This window comes from Leucopleurus acutus (assembly GCF_964270905.1).
Source record: "Leucopleurus acutus genome assembly, chromosome: 2".
In the NCBI taxonomy this organism is placed as follows: domain Eukaryota; kingdom Metazoa; phylum Chordata; class Mammalia; order Artiodactyla; family Delphinidae; genus Leucopleurus; species Leucopleurus acutus.
The window spans coordinates 75,553,376-75,567,253 of record NC_139143.1 but is presented as its reverse complement, the minus strand read 5'-3'; the positions used below and the strand labels follow the sequence as shown (position 1 = coordinate 75,567,253).

General features: G+C 46.3%; 1 protein-coding gene across 2 annotated transcripts in view; it reads left to right on the top strand.

The window, feature by feature from the left end:
- LOC309958496 (carboxyl-terminal PDZ ligand of neuronal nitric oxide synthase protein) overlaps positions 1 to 13,878 on the top strand; it is a gene marked incomplete at both ends in the record, with an annotated part of 305,083 nt that overhangs the window by 76,290 nt on the left and 214,915 nt on the right. For both annotated transcript variants that reach the window (XM_082834410.1, XM_082834409.1), the window contains one exon: positions 4,869 to 4,940. In XM_082834410.1, the coding sequence (XP_082690536.1) occupies positions 4,869 to 4,940 (72 nt within the window). The remainder of the gene's footprint in view (positions 1 to 4,868; positions 4,941 to 13,878) is intronic.

Genomic DNA, 13,878 nt, shown 5'->3' with positions numbered 1-13,878 from the left:
TGGAATCAAAACCAGGCCAGGTTTGGGACCCGAAGGGAGAGAGTTAATAAGAATGCAGGCAGTGGGGAGGGTCCTGGACTGGGACCCAGGAGCTGGGGGGAGGACAAGCCCCTTCCCTGCCACCTGCCAACTGCTTTAGGCCTCACTGTCGATCTCTGTAACAGGACGGGTATCCTCCTGAACCTCGCATGGATGTGCTCTGGGCTGAGGCTGTAGCACTGAGTGGTTTTCAGAGAGAGGCAAGATGGGAACGCAGAGATCCAGGGACCTCTACATTGTGCCCATTTATGGGGGCCTTGTCCTTTTACCCCAGGAGAATGTGGCACTGTGGTCTTTCCCCAGGGCCTTGCCTGTATTGGCCAGTCAGTGGGGTTTTTATAGCCCATGACAGAAGATTCTGCTGTCTTCTTCTGAAGAGTGTAGATTTTTGTTCTTCAGGGCAGTTACTGTGGCTGGTCTTAAATCTTCAATCTGCCTGTGCGGAGGTGAGCAGCTGCCACCTTCTGCTGGACTCTCTGGAGCCTCCTTTGCACACGTGCAGTTGGTGGGGTCCTCCAGGACCTGAGTGGGATTTGTGCACGATAGGGGCTCCTTTTCTGTCAGAAGTTTCTGCTCACTTTCAGGCTCTAGTGACCAACTCCCCAGGCCGTCTGAGTGAGTCTTTCGGCCTAAGCTCCAGGCAGCCAAGGCAGCACTTGGGGGACTGTGCTCTTGGGCAAAACTGCACAAACCAGGTCTCACCTAGTGTGGTTCCCTCCTTTTAAGGGTTGATTCCTTGCCGGTCTCTGCCTGTTTTTGGTCTCTCTCCAGTGCCTTCAAAGTTACTTTTATTATTTCAATGAACAGACTTAATTCTTTTAGACTGGTTTTACGGTTACAGAAGAATTGGGTAGTGAGGACAGAGTTCCCATATACCAGCTCACCCCGGCCCCCCCGCCCCCAGTTTCCCATTATTAACATCTTGCATTAGTGTGGTGCACTTGTTACCATCGATGAGCCAATATTGATAAATTATGATTAACGAATGTCTACAGTTTACACGTATCCATAGTTCCCTCTTCGTACATTCTATGCAGTTATTTCTTTGTATCTTGTCCAGAGTTTGTTGGAGGCCTAGTCTGAGGATACCAGTTTCTCCAACATAATCACAAGCAGAATCATCTGATGCATTTATTTTTGATTCATACGTAAGCTTTTTCCTGGTCTCTGGAAACACTTGACAGAAACCTTGTGAATAAAGGGAGTTCCTCGACAAGGGCGAGGGCAGAAAGTCTAGCAAGTCGATGGGTGGTGATGATATTTGTGACTGTGTTAAGCTGTTATGTCTTGCTGCTTTTAGTGTGATTCATGTGCCAGGAAACACTACAGTTGAGTTTATCACTGTCTTCAGAAGTTCATCACCAGAAAATAGGGTGGAACCAAGAAAATGGGGAAAAAAACCCCACAAAAAACCAACCAACAACAACAAAAAACTTCATGAGGTATTAACCTAGCACCAAGGGTGAGGTTTTCCGGGAACTTAACAAAGAATATCTGAAGTCCGTTGGTTAACCTTATTTGCCCTTAACTCTTGCTTATTCTGTGAGTGGCATCCTGCATGTGAAGGCACTCACGTGCCTTCCTCTTCCATTGGAAGAGGAAGCCACAGATAAAATTGACTTGGAGAGGGCTTCCCTGGTGGCACAGTGATTAAGAATCTGCCTGCCAATGCAGGGGGCATGGGTTTGAATCTAGGTCCGGGAAGATCCCACATGCCGCGGAGCGCAACTAAGCCTGTGCGCCACAACTACTGAGCCTGTGCTCTAGAGCCCATGAGGCACAACTACTGAAGCCCGTGCGCCTAGAGCCCGTGCTCCTCAACAAAGAGAAGCCACCGCAATGAGAAGCCCGCGCACCGCAATGAAGAGTAGCCCCAGCTTGCTGCAGCTAGAGAAAGCCCATGTGCAGCAATGAAGACCCAATGCAAAAAAAAAAAAAAAAAAAAAACTGACTTGGATAAATCTCATATGTAGGTTACTTAGTACAATTTGCATCTTCCTTCTAGTTTTTTTTTTTTTTTCTTTCTAGGTGGTAATGAAAAGGAAGCAGGCCCTGATATTTTTAAACTTGAGTGGTTGTACGAACCACCTTTCAGGTGGGTCTGGTCTACGACTGTGTCTTACACTGTGCCCAGAATGGAGCCTCAGAGTGGACTGAAGCTAGTTGTGGAGGTGGTAATGTTTAGGTATCGAGATACTTTTTTGGGTTTTTTTGTTATACACGTACATAACGGCAGTAATCGCTTATGGTCCTCTCTGGTTTTGCCCTGAGGAGTGGGATTTCTGACCCCTCCCCCGCTTCCCTGAAATTGTCGCTGTTTTTTGGTTCATGGTTAGTGTGGCTATTTGGCTTTTGATCTCTACTTCGTGTTTCCTTTTAATCTCCTCGAATAACCGTAAGGTGCAGCTATGGTAAGGATGGGTTATCTGCTCCAGACTCTCCTCAGAAAGGCAGATTTGTGATTTTCTTCACATGATTGGGAAGGAGGATGAGTGAGTGTGTGGTGTGAATACAAGTGGGATGTGTTAGTGAGTGTGGGATGACCGTGTGCATGCTTTGTGTGGGGGGTGTGTGTGTGTGAGAGGTGATCAGTCATGTGTATGCACGTGGCACATGAGATGTGTGAACACGTGTGCACTGATGTGTGTGTGTGAAGGTGTGCGGTGTGTGCACGCACATGTACCAGGTTGGCTGATGACGTCAAGGAGGCACTAATAGCATGAAGATGTTGGGTGTCCTCACCTCACATGCAGGATGCTACTCCCTTGTTAGGAAACCTTGTCCAGAGCTAGAAAGCTGCCTCTCCATTCTGTCTGTGTTGCTTCCATCCTCACTGTACCCCGCATGCTTTGGGATTCTCAGTCCAGCGGTGCCCCTTCTTGAGAAGGGATGGGGATGGGACCCATCTGGGCATCTGCATTCAGGCCCAGTTGTGGACCTCACTGGGTAGCAGGCCCTTTCCTGGGGTTTTGCAGGGATCAGCGTGGGAGGACCGTTCAGTCCTTCAGGTTTACCTGTAATGGGTGACCTTGCTCGGTCTTGAGAGCCAGGCTCTCATGTGATGCCAGAGGGAACACAAGCCCTGAAGGTCTGGTTGCCAAGTCAGCCCTGACTGCTCAGAGTTCAGGGCAGGAGCCATCAGGCGTGCAGCGCTCAGAAGAGGGGGCACGGAAACTGCCCCCGACGGGGGGCGGGGTGCTTTGAAGTTGGGCAGTCACAAACCCGGCCTCACGTCATTCCTGGCTATGTGGGTCACTGACATGCTGACAAACGGTGGGGCCCCAGCAGAGCTCAGAGGGCAGAAACGCCAGCCATGGTTAGAGCTGACAGCATGCTTAGATCCTTAGATCCAGGGGGCTTTGTGTACCTGCTGTGGTCAGGCTGTCCATCTGGGGCCCAGACTTCGTACAGGCTGCTGGGAATCTTGATTTTCAGTGTGTTAGCACAAACCGGGGATCAGTACTAGGGGAAATCCTTTCCCAGTATTTAGTTTTTGAAACCCTCCTCACTGGGGCCAGCCTTAACTCCAAATTTTAGGAAGAACCTTTTATTCCCGTAACCACAGGAAATATGTTTTCTGTAGAAATGGCTGTCCTGCTCTTATCTTCTATTAATGCAGTCTTTGGTTGCGTAGACTTTTAAATTATCCTGGAGCTGTTAATTTCTAGGATATCCTCTGGGCTATTTTATATGTGTGTGTAAAAAGGAAAGACAAATTCCAGTGGGTCAGTGTGGAATGGGATGGTGCTTAATAAATGTTGGGTTGTCCTCTTTTCTTGTTTCATCCTGCTAAGTAATGATATCTAGAAATAATTTATAATTTTGATCCAGCAATCCCACTTGTAGGAATCCAGCCTGAAGGGCCACTTGGATGAGCTCAAAGGTGTGTAGATAAGAAGGTTTGTGGAAGCAATTTTGTAATAGTGCCCTAGGGTAAGCGTCCATCAGTCATCTATCACATGTAATGTGATAGACCTGTATGCATTGGTGGGGCAAGATGTCCAAGTTATAGTTAAAGTTAAAAAATCAATGTGAGTAGTATGAATCTTTTTACATAAAAGAAATTCCTCTGGGTGTCTATGAATATATATATATATGTCCATTAATATACAAAAAGAGATGTACATCAGACTGTTGACAGTGGGGGACTTTATTCTTTTGTTCTGCATATATCTGCATTATTTGAATAGTGTACAGCAAGAAATTATATTAGACAACCTGTATGTCGTTTGGTTTTAAAATTAAGTTAAAAGTTTAATCAAGTTAAATTTCGTAATACATAACTAGTCCATTCTTTTTCTCCATTTAGGAAATTAATCAAATGTGTGAGGTCTCTATAACATCCAGGGCTAACTCAATGAAGTTCCATTAATTAAAAAAAGTAGATATTCATCTTTCTTATTCTTTTGGATGGCTTTAATGCATGCAGACCAGATCTGTGTAAGAGATTTATACCTTAGCTCATTTTATCTTTACTGAAATCCCATTTTACAGATGAGGAAATTGAGACAAAGGTAAAGTAGCCTGCCCCAAAGATAGTGGTGGGAGATTCTTCATACCCAGCTCTTTCTGTTTCAGAAGCTGCTTGTTTAAACACAGTCCTTGGCTGCATCTCTGATTAAGAACGAGATGAAAAGGAAGCAGTTTATTGTTTTGCTTTCCATAAAGTTAGAAATAGTCTCAAGACATCCTTTTGGCTCTTAATTTCCTCATTTGTAAAATGGGAAGATGAACTTGATGACTTCCAAAGGTCCTTCAGACCTAACATTCTGTCATTAGGGACATCTGTCATCCCTCTTCTCAGTGAGTGTTTGCTTCTTTCCCCACAGTATGTCGGAAGCCTGGACGTGCCGAGGCCCAACAGCAGAGTGGAGATTGTGGCTGCCATGCGTCGGATCCGGGTGAGTGGCTGGAGGTGGGGCTGTGTGGAGCTGGAACTCAGGCGTCCGCCCTTTTAGAAAGTACCGGAGGTACCAAAATGGATGGCTGCACTCTTTGCAAGACCCCTGTAAGATCCAGGGGAGCTGTTCTGAGTTAGGTGGTTGATCTCGATTAAAGACCAAGGTAAAATGGATATATGAGGGCTGGAGGGCTACCGCCCTCCCTCTCTTGTGACCTGCTGCTTCTCAAACTGAGACACCTTACCCTTGAGGTTGTGTGGGTTCTGCCAGGGAGAGACTGGTGAAGTATCTTTTTTATTCAAAGATTTTAGTGAAAAGTTTCAGTATTAGTAATTAGCTGATAATTGGCTCAAAGCATTTAAAAAGTGAAGCTTTTTTGTGGTACATAAAGAGGATCTACTTAAATTTTTAAGAAAAAATGTGGGCTTTCAACAGAATTCCCTTGGTTGGTTTGCTTTAGGCGCTGGACATGTGTGTGGGTTCTTTTCTGCCATTTCCGGTACTCTAGAGTAGAATTTGATCAACTTTCCAACTTGTTGCTTTCGGAGTCTGTGGTACACGGAGCAGAGATGGAATAAAAATTAAGTTGTCTTCTGATCACTGTGAAGGAATTTGCCCATGTGCTCTGTCACGAAACAGAGGAAATTAGATTTGTGCATTTCGAAGGTAGGGTTGGGATTGGTCAAGCAAATTGTCATGACTTTTTGGAGAGAATCAGAGTCGGAGGTGGCTGGATTGGTCATCCTGAATGCAGCCTGGTTTGGGCTCTTTGTCTTCTAGAAGAATCTACTCACCTCAGTGGAAAACATATAGATGTTGGGAGCTTCATTTTGCTTTTTGCCAGTTTTACTTTCAGTCAATTCATCTGAGCAACAGAGACCTCAATTCAATGACAGCAATTTTGGGAAGAAAATTAGGGTGTTTGCTTCTGTTTCTCTCAGCAGTTCATCAGCCTACTAAGATAATATTTTCACTGCTTTGGCCCTCCCAGTCCTTCAGCATTTTTTATTGTTAAGTTGAATTTGTTGAAACTACTATTAAATACAGCAATACTGTTTTTCATAGACATAGAAATGAGTCACTTTCACATGAGTTCATTTAATGTTCATAATAAGCTGCGAAGTAGGGGTCACGTTTCCTTCATTTTCTAGATTAAACTGAGGCTCAGAGAGTCATAGAGGTCTAGAAGTGGTGGGCACGTGGCCTGAATGCAGTTCTCCAGTTGGTTTCGTGAGAACATGCAAAACGCATCACACCTTTGGCTTCAGGCCTGGCATTCAGTATCCCCAGGCCTCTTCTCTTCCTTCACCTTCCTGCTCAGGTAGAAAGCACCAAGGCCTCAGCTGAACATATCTGGGGTGTTGCTCTTGTGAGGATAGGTTACTGCTCTCATCATGGTTGTGACCTTGGTGTTTCAACAGAAGAAGTCCCTCTTTTCTTCATATTTGACTAAGAGCACATATGCTGTTGCTAATATCACTATCATTATTAGAGTAATAAATATTAATAGTAGCTATCAATAATAGTAGCTACTATTCAGTACTTACTATGTGATAGGTGCTTTATTAGGCCTCTTTTTTTTTTTGCGGTATGCGGGCCTCTCGCTGTTGTGGCCTCTCCCGTTGCGGAGCACAGGCTCCGGATGCACAGGCTCAGCGGCCATGGCTCACGGGCCCAGCCGCTCCGCGGCATGTGGGATCTTCCTGGACCGGGGCACGAACCCGCGTTCCCTGCATCGGCAGGTGGACTCTCAACCACTGCGCCACCAGGGAAGCCCCCTAGTAGGCCTTTTTTTTGTTTGTTTTTTACATCTTTATTGGAGTATAATTGCTTTACAATGGTGTGTTAGTTTCTGCTTTATAACAAAGTGAATCAGTTATACATATACATATATTCCCATATCTCTTCCCTCTTGGTCTCCCTCCCTCCCACCCTCCCTATCCCACCCCTCCAGGCAGTCACAAAACACCAAGCGGATCTCCCTGCGCTATGCGGCCTTTTAATATGGAAATAATGTTATTATTTGTAGCTACTCTAGATGAGGTGAGGGTATTATTGTTAAATTTTGTAGATGAGGAAATGGAAGCCTGGAGCATTAAATAATTAATTCTAGATCAAATTGGTGTCAATAGTTGGAGCTGGGATTCCTGCCCAGGACTGTGCTGCTCCCTCATTTGGGTGATGATCCCAGCTGGAGAACCAAAAGGTAGGGACATGGAGCTTCCCCAGCGAGGGAGTCAGTGGCAGAAATACAACTTTGTAGAAAGAACAGAGGTACAGGAAAACATCCCCTCGAAACAACGGCGGGTCAGGGTGTGTGGTGGGGCTGGCCATGCATGGCATCTGGAGGCCTTTGGGGCAGGAGTGTGGCCCCTGTGTCCTCTTCCCTCATCACCTGTCAGCCCAACTGGCCAGGTGCCAGTAGGTCGGTTCCCTGTGACCTGCTTCTGGTGCTTAATGTGCAGCTCATTAAATCAGAGGGAGAAATGAAGTGGCCAGAAAGCTGTTTGGTCTGGCTGTCCAGTCCCTTGTTTAGTCTGACCACCACTAAGAACTCTGGGTGTGTGTTTTACCCTGAACCCCCCAATTCACTGCTAGGTCCATGCTGCTATTTTCTTTTCTTCTCTCCCTTTCAAAAGCTGTCTTGCCTGTAACTACAGTTGTCGAGAACTAGGGCATGTGATTTCTGTGTAAAAGGCCGTGCCTGACTCTGTCCTTTTGTGTTGAATGGTGCCAGGCTGACGTTGGTCAGGACACTGCGGAGTCTGGTCCCTGGATGCTCTTGTGGGTTCCCAAGATGCAGGCCTCCAGCCTGGCCCTGAGCAGTATCTCGTCCTCAGAGGGAAGCAGTTACTATAAGGATCATGGTACCTTACGTCTGTGAAATGGGTCGTGCTTCCGCCAGGCCCTTTAGACGCCAGTCTCCCTGATCCTGTCTGGAAGCTCTGCACAGGACAGTGCAGATTGTCTCCATTTCACAGAGAGGGAAGCACCTGGAGTGAAGGGATTGGCCTGAGGTTGGCCAGATTCATCTTCTGAGTTGGGGTTCCAGCAGCTGTATGGATTCCTGTTCCTGCCCCAGTGCCACACCTGCAGTGTTGACTCTGAGCTAAATAAATGGACTGTTGATTTGACTGGTGTTTTCCTCTCTCTTTCCCCCGTTTCTCATTGGTTCCCTCGCCATATAGGTTTTCTTTTAACATTCATCTGTCTTCGGCATCTTTTTCTTTTCTCATGTGCTTTCAAAGATTTTTTTTTATGGTGGTTAAAAACACATCACATATTTAACCGTTTAAAAGTGTATAATTCAATAGTGTTAAGTATATTTACACTGTTGTGTAACAGATCACTCTCAAATTTTATCTTGCAAAACTGAAACTCTCTACCCCTTGAACACTAATTCTTCTTCCCTCTCCCCCCCCCAGCTCTTGGCCGCCACCTTTACAGTTTCTCTTTCTATGCTTTTGACTACTCAGATACCTCATATATATGGAATCATACTTCGCCATTCTGTGAATGGCTCATTGCACTTAGCATAATGTCCTCTAGGTTCGTCCATATTGTAGCATGTAACAGGATTTCCTTCCTTATCTAAGGCTGCATAGTATTCGGTTGAATGTATGTAACACATTTTCTTTATCCATTTATCTGCCGTACCCTTGGGTTTCTTCCACCTTTTGGCTACTGTGAATAATGATGCAGTGAACGTTATTCACAGGAGCATGTGACGAACGCTCCTGAACAAAACAGGATCTCAGAGAGATATGCACATATCTCTCTGAGATCCCGTTTTGAATTCCTGTGGTTGTATACTCAGATGTGAGATTGCTGGATTATATGGTAGTTCTCTTTTAAAATTCTTTGAGGAACCTCCATACTGCGTTCCATAACGGTTGCACCATTTTTAATTCCTGCAACAGTAGAAAAGGGTTCCAAGATTTTTTTTTCTTCTCAGTAACGTGTACCTTCTTGGTACACATGAATTTAAATAGATGAATAGATGAATTTTCTTTAACTAGATGAATTGTCTTTTTCTGGTAAGGATTTGTTGGGGTGGGAACCACTCAGCCCGTGGAGTGTTTCTGGGTAGTCTCAGGGAACAGGACATGGGTTCACAATGGATGGCCAGGCTACTTGCTGTCACAGGGGCCTCCTGCCTGAACTACCCAATGCCAGGGTGTGGGAGTTCCTTATACTGTGCTTCTAAGGACTAGATCTGGGGCTGTGAACGGTTGTAAGTGCAGCGTTAGCACAGTTGGCATAGTATGAGTTGGCACGTAAGTGGAGGAATTCATCAGCACTTCTTAGAAGGCCTCTCCTTAATTTAGCACTTTCACCTTCTGCTTCTCTAACACTCCAGGTAGAACCGCTTCTGGCCCGGCCATGCCCTGCCCTGGTCACGCAGTGTCCCTTTGCTTGGACGCACAACTGTTGGTCAGGCTCTGGTGACTAGCGTGGCGTGTTCCCAGGGCAGTGTGTTTGGAGGCTGCTTAGAGTGGAGACCATGCAGGTGAGAGCCTGAGACCTGGCAGACAGAGGAGGGAGGAAGAAGGGAGGAGCCGGAGAGCCAGCCCTGCTCGGCTGGGGAAGGGTGTTGAGTGTTTCCTTTTGCCCTGTGGCTGATAGGTATTATTCATATATATTTATAACTCGTACATTTACAACTTTAAACATACTTTCACATACATTATTTCATTTGATTCGCCTGGAGCGTTCCTGTTTGTTACCTCTGTTTGATGAGAGGTGGGAAGACGGGGCATGGAGGAAGGAAGGGGACACCAGGCTCTCCAGCCGTGTCAGCCAGCATAATGCTTGTGCACTCATTCATTTATTCACTCATTCATTCATTAGATATTTATGGAGCACTCTATCCTGGGCTAATGTTTCAATATTCTTTTGGGTGCTTATATTTAGTAATGGACAAGCCAGGCACATGAATAACTATATATTATTAGAAAAAGGGTAAGAAACTGAGAAAGTGTGTAACTGGGAGATGTAACCCAATTTGGGGGGGGACAGGGAAAGACCTGTGGGTTACAGAGGGATGGAGTCAATAATCAGTAGATACTGCAGCCAGATGACCCCTGAGATGAGGATATTGTGACCCCCAAGATGAGGACTTGCAGCTCCTGGAGGGAGGTGACCACGTCACATCATACTGTCTTTGAACCTCACCTGCCTAACTTAGTGCCTGACCATTAGTACACAGTAGTGTTTCCTGAATGAATGAGGACTTTTCCCCCCGAAAATGTACTTATTTAAACTCAGTCTTCTGTGTACTTCAAGCACAGAATCGTAGCACATCATTCATTGTTTGAAGTGACTGTGTAATTGCAGTTTATCCCTCAGATTTTAGAGGCCCAAGGCCACACAGGAGGAAGACCCAGACCTTCTGATGCCCAGCCCAGCACTGCTGCAGAGTAAGGCCAGTGGAAATTCACTGCACGTTTTTTGCTTCCTTGTTTTCTTTGGACAGCTTCTAGGAACTTCCATGGATTAGTTGGGAGCTGGGATGAATTTTGGGAAGCCCTGACCATCAAACTGAGTTGGAATGAACTGCAGCTGTGGGTAGCAATAGTTTTTTTGGATCTGCTCTTTTTTTGTTTCCTTATTCAGGATTTGCCACTTTCCCCAAGGTTGAAAGAGGTACCTTTAGCTAGTCCCCTTGACACATGAAGACCCTGGTCTGTTCCCTTGTCTTACTCTTAAGAAATCTTCAGTTTCTCTTATTTTCTGTATTAGTTTACTGTTGCTACTGAAACAAATACCACAGTCTTACTGGTTTAAAACAATGCATGTTTATTATCTTACAGATCTAGAGGTCAGAAGTTTGAAATGAGTCTTATGGGGCTAAAATAAAAATGGGTCAGCAAGGCTGTGTTCCTTCTAGAGGCCCTAGGGGAGAATCTGTTTCTTGCCTTTTCCAGCTTCTAGAGGCTGCCTGTGTTCCTTGGCTTGTGGCCTCATCACTCTGAACTCTTTATCACCACATCTGCTTCTTTGACTTTGACCCTCTTGCCTCCCTCTTATAAATAAAGACACTTGTGATTACACTGGGCCCATATGGATAATCCAGGATAATCTTCCCATCTCTCAATTCTTAAATCACATCTTCAAAGTCCTTTTGCCATGTAAGGTAACATAGTCACAGGTTCCAGGCGTTAGGACACGGACACCTTTGGAGGCCCATCATTCCGCCCACCACACCTACCTTGTTTATTGTCTACCAAATAGGATAAACTAAGTGGTGGAGGCCAGACCAAATCAGCAGGCCCTCGTAATTCCAGATCACATACTTCCCCCACTCCGTACTAGCTGCCTTGTATTGGGTTGACCCACATGTTCTCCTCTGATCCCTATGATGACCCAGGCAGGAAGGAAGCTTAAGAGACATTCCCCAGAAGCACTGGATGAATATCCTGCTCTTTGTCTACCAAGGATCCAAAGGTCTGAGAAGATGCTAGCTGGATGAAGAAAACAAGAGAAGAGGGGATACGATTTATTTATTATTATTTTTGCGGTACGTGGGCCTCTCACTGCTGTGACCTCTCCCGTTGTGGAGCACAGTCTCCGGACGCGCAGGCTCAGCGGCCGTGGCTCATGGGCCCAGCCGCTCCGCGGCATGTAGGATCTTCCCGGACCGGGGCACGAACCCGCGTCCCCTGCATCCCTCAACCACTGCGCCACCAGGGAAGCCCCCCCCCTTTTTTTTTTTTAAAAGCTGCACAGCTTAGAACAATTCACAAAGTTCAGAGAAGTTTTGCATGAGCCCATAGTTGGTCTGACACACTGGGGTTGCTTGCTTGGAAGTTAACTGGTTGAAAGTTGAAGGGTGGCCAGTAATACTGAAATCAGGCTACTGGCTTTGCACCATTGGGCCTGCTGTGTGAATAGGTGAATTTGGCAGCCAAATATCTGGTATGATTTTCAAGTCCATTGTTCCCAAATATTAATACCATTCCCCCCATTGCACTTTTTAGCTTCCTCAGAAAGCTGTGTAGTCAAAAGAGCTCTCAGTGAAGAATAATGAGAGTTGGACTCGAGCCCGCTTGACTTGCTGTGTAACCTTGGTGAGGTATCTGACTGCCATTAATTTCAGTTTCCTTGTTTATAAAGGGGAAAGGATGATACTTCTTCTCTCTGGTGCTCTCGTTGAGTCTGGGATAATGCATGAAAGAATAAACCGAAAAGGACAATTTATATTCATCGGTATCATTTTTGTACATTCCTCTGGGTTTCAAAGCATTTCATAAATGCAGGTAAATACCCTGAGAGACACTGAGCTGCTTCATCTAGCTCCTTTTAATAGCCAGCGTCTTTTTCCAGATTTCCGTGCAAACATCACATCCTTCGGGAGGCTTCCCCCACTAGGTCATTTTGTCTTCTCACATGATCTTGTGGTACCACACCTCTCTCTCTCGTATAGCGCTTGTAGCAACTGTATTCCCAGTGTCTGGCAGGGTGCCAGCCTTTGCTGAGTAGACTTTTGTTAGTGACTGAGAAAATTCATCTTAGTTGATAACCATGTGAGCATAAAGCAGTGAAACCCAGCGAGGCTCTGCTGAGGGAGTGCCAGGGAGGAGGAGGGCTGCAGTGGAGTCAGACCTCACCAACAGGCTGGGCTGCAGAGTGGCAGCTGGTGTTCTGTTACTCTCTCACCTTTGGAACCTGTCGTAGCTGCTGGAAGGGAAGCCTCAGGTGGGGGAGGAGAGAGGCATCTTGCTGGGCCGTCAGGGCTGGAGAGAAGACAGATGTGTGGCTAAAGACCAGATTTATGGCTGTTTAAAAACCCAGGGGACAGATCCCCGCAGTAGAAATGCCGTGTAGCCTCACAGAGGCCATGCAGCTGGACCTGGAGGTGTATGTGCGTGCAGCCAGGTGCACTCAGAGTTGTGTGGTCCCCCATCGTGGCTCCTCTACCTGTGGGATGGGTAAATCCTCGGCCGCCCTGCAAACAGCTTTCACGGTAGTCCAGCGTGGGATCAGAGTTTGCCATTGAACAGGGACTTGATTTCTCAAGGACTGCTCAAGAGTGGTGTGGTCCGTGGCCTGGAACAGAATGGGCAGGTGACCAGGAAATGGCCAAGCTCTCCCCTTTCCTACAGCTCCCTTCCAGTGGTGCCACCTCTTGCAGACATTTCTCTCACGATAACAAACAAACAAATATAAAAAGGTCCTGGATGGTCTTGGGAGAACAGGAATGCAATGCTCTTGGGAGAAGATCCAGGGACTGGGGGCACCGGTGGCTTTACGGAGCAGTGACTGGAGTTGTGAGTGCCTCACAGCTGCACTTGTGTTTCCCTCCCCACAGGCGTTAAGCCCCTGCACGTGGCCTCTTCATACGTTCAGCCACGAAATCTGTGTTTTACCTGCTTCTGGGAAGCTTTGTCCAGGAATCATTTCATCCCCTTTATGGAACTCTCCCACTAAGTGGCTACCCTCACTATCATTTGCTCTTTTGTCATGAATTGTTTTCCTTCTCTTCCCAAATTCAGAGTTGGCAAGTCTACCTCCGAGCAGCTTAGGTTGTAACACAGACCTAGCATGGCCCTATTAATTTCCTATTGCTGCTGTAACAAATTACTACAAACATAGTGGCTTAAAATAACACAAGTTTATTATCTTACCATTATCCTCCAGTTCTGGAGGTCAAAAGTCTGAAATGAGGCTAACATCAAGGAGTTGGCAGGGCTGTTTTTCTTCTGAGGCTCTAGGGAGAATCTGTGCCCTTGCTTTTCCAGCTTCTAGAGGCTGCCTGAATTCCTTCGTCCTTGGCCCCTTTCCATCTTTAAAGTCAGCAATCATGTCACTCCAACCCCCGCTCTAACTCCGCTGCCTTCCCCTCACATGTATAAGGACCTTGATCATTACGTTGGCTCTTCCTCCTTCCTCTGATGATCCAGGATGATCTCCCCCATCTCAAGGTTCTTTTTTTTTT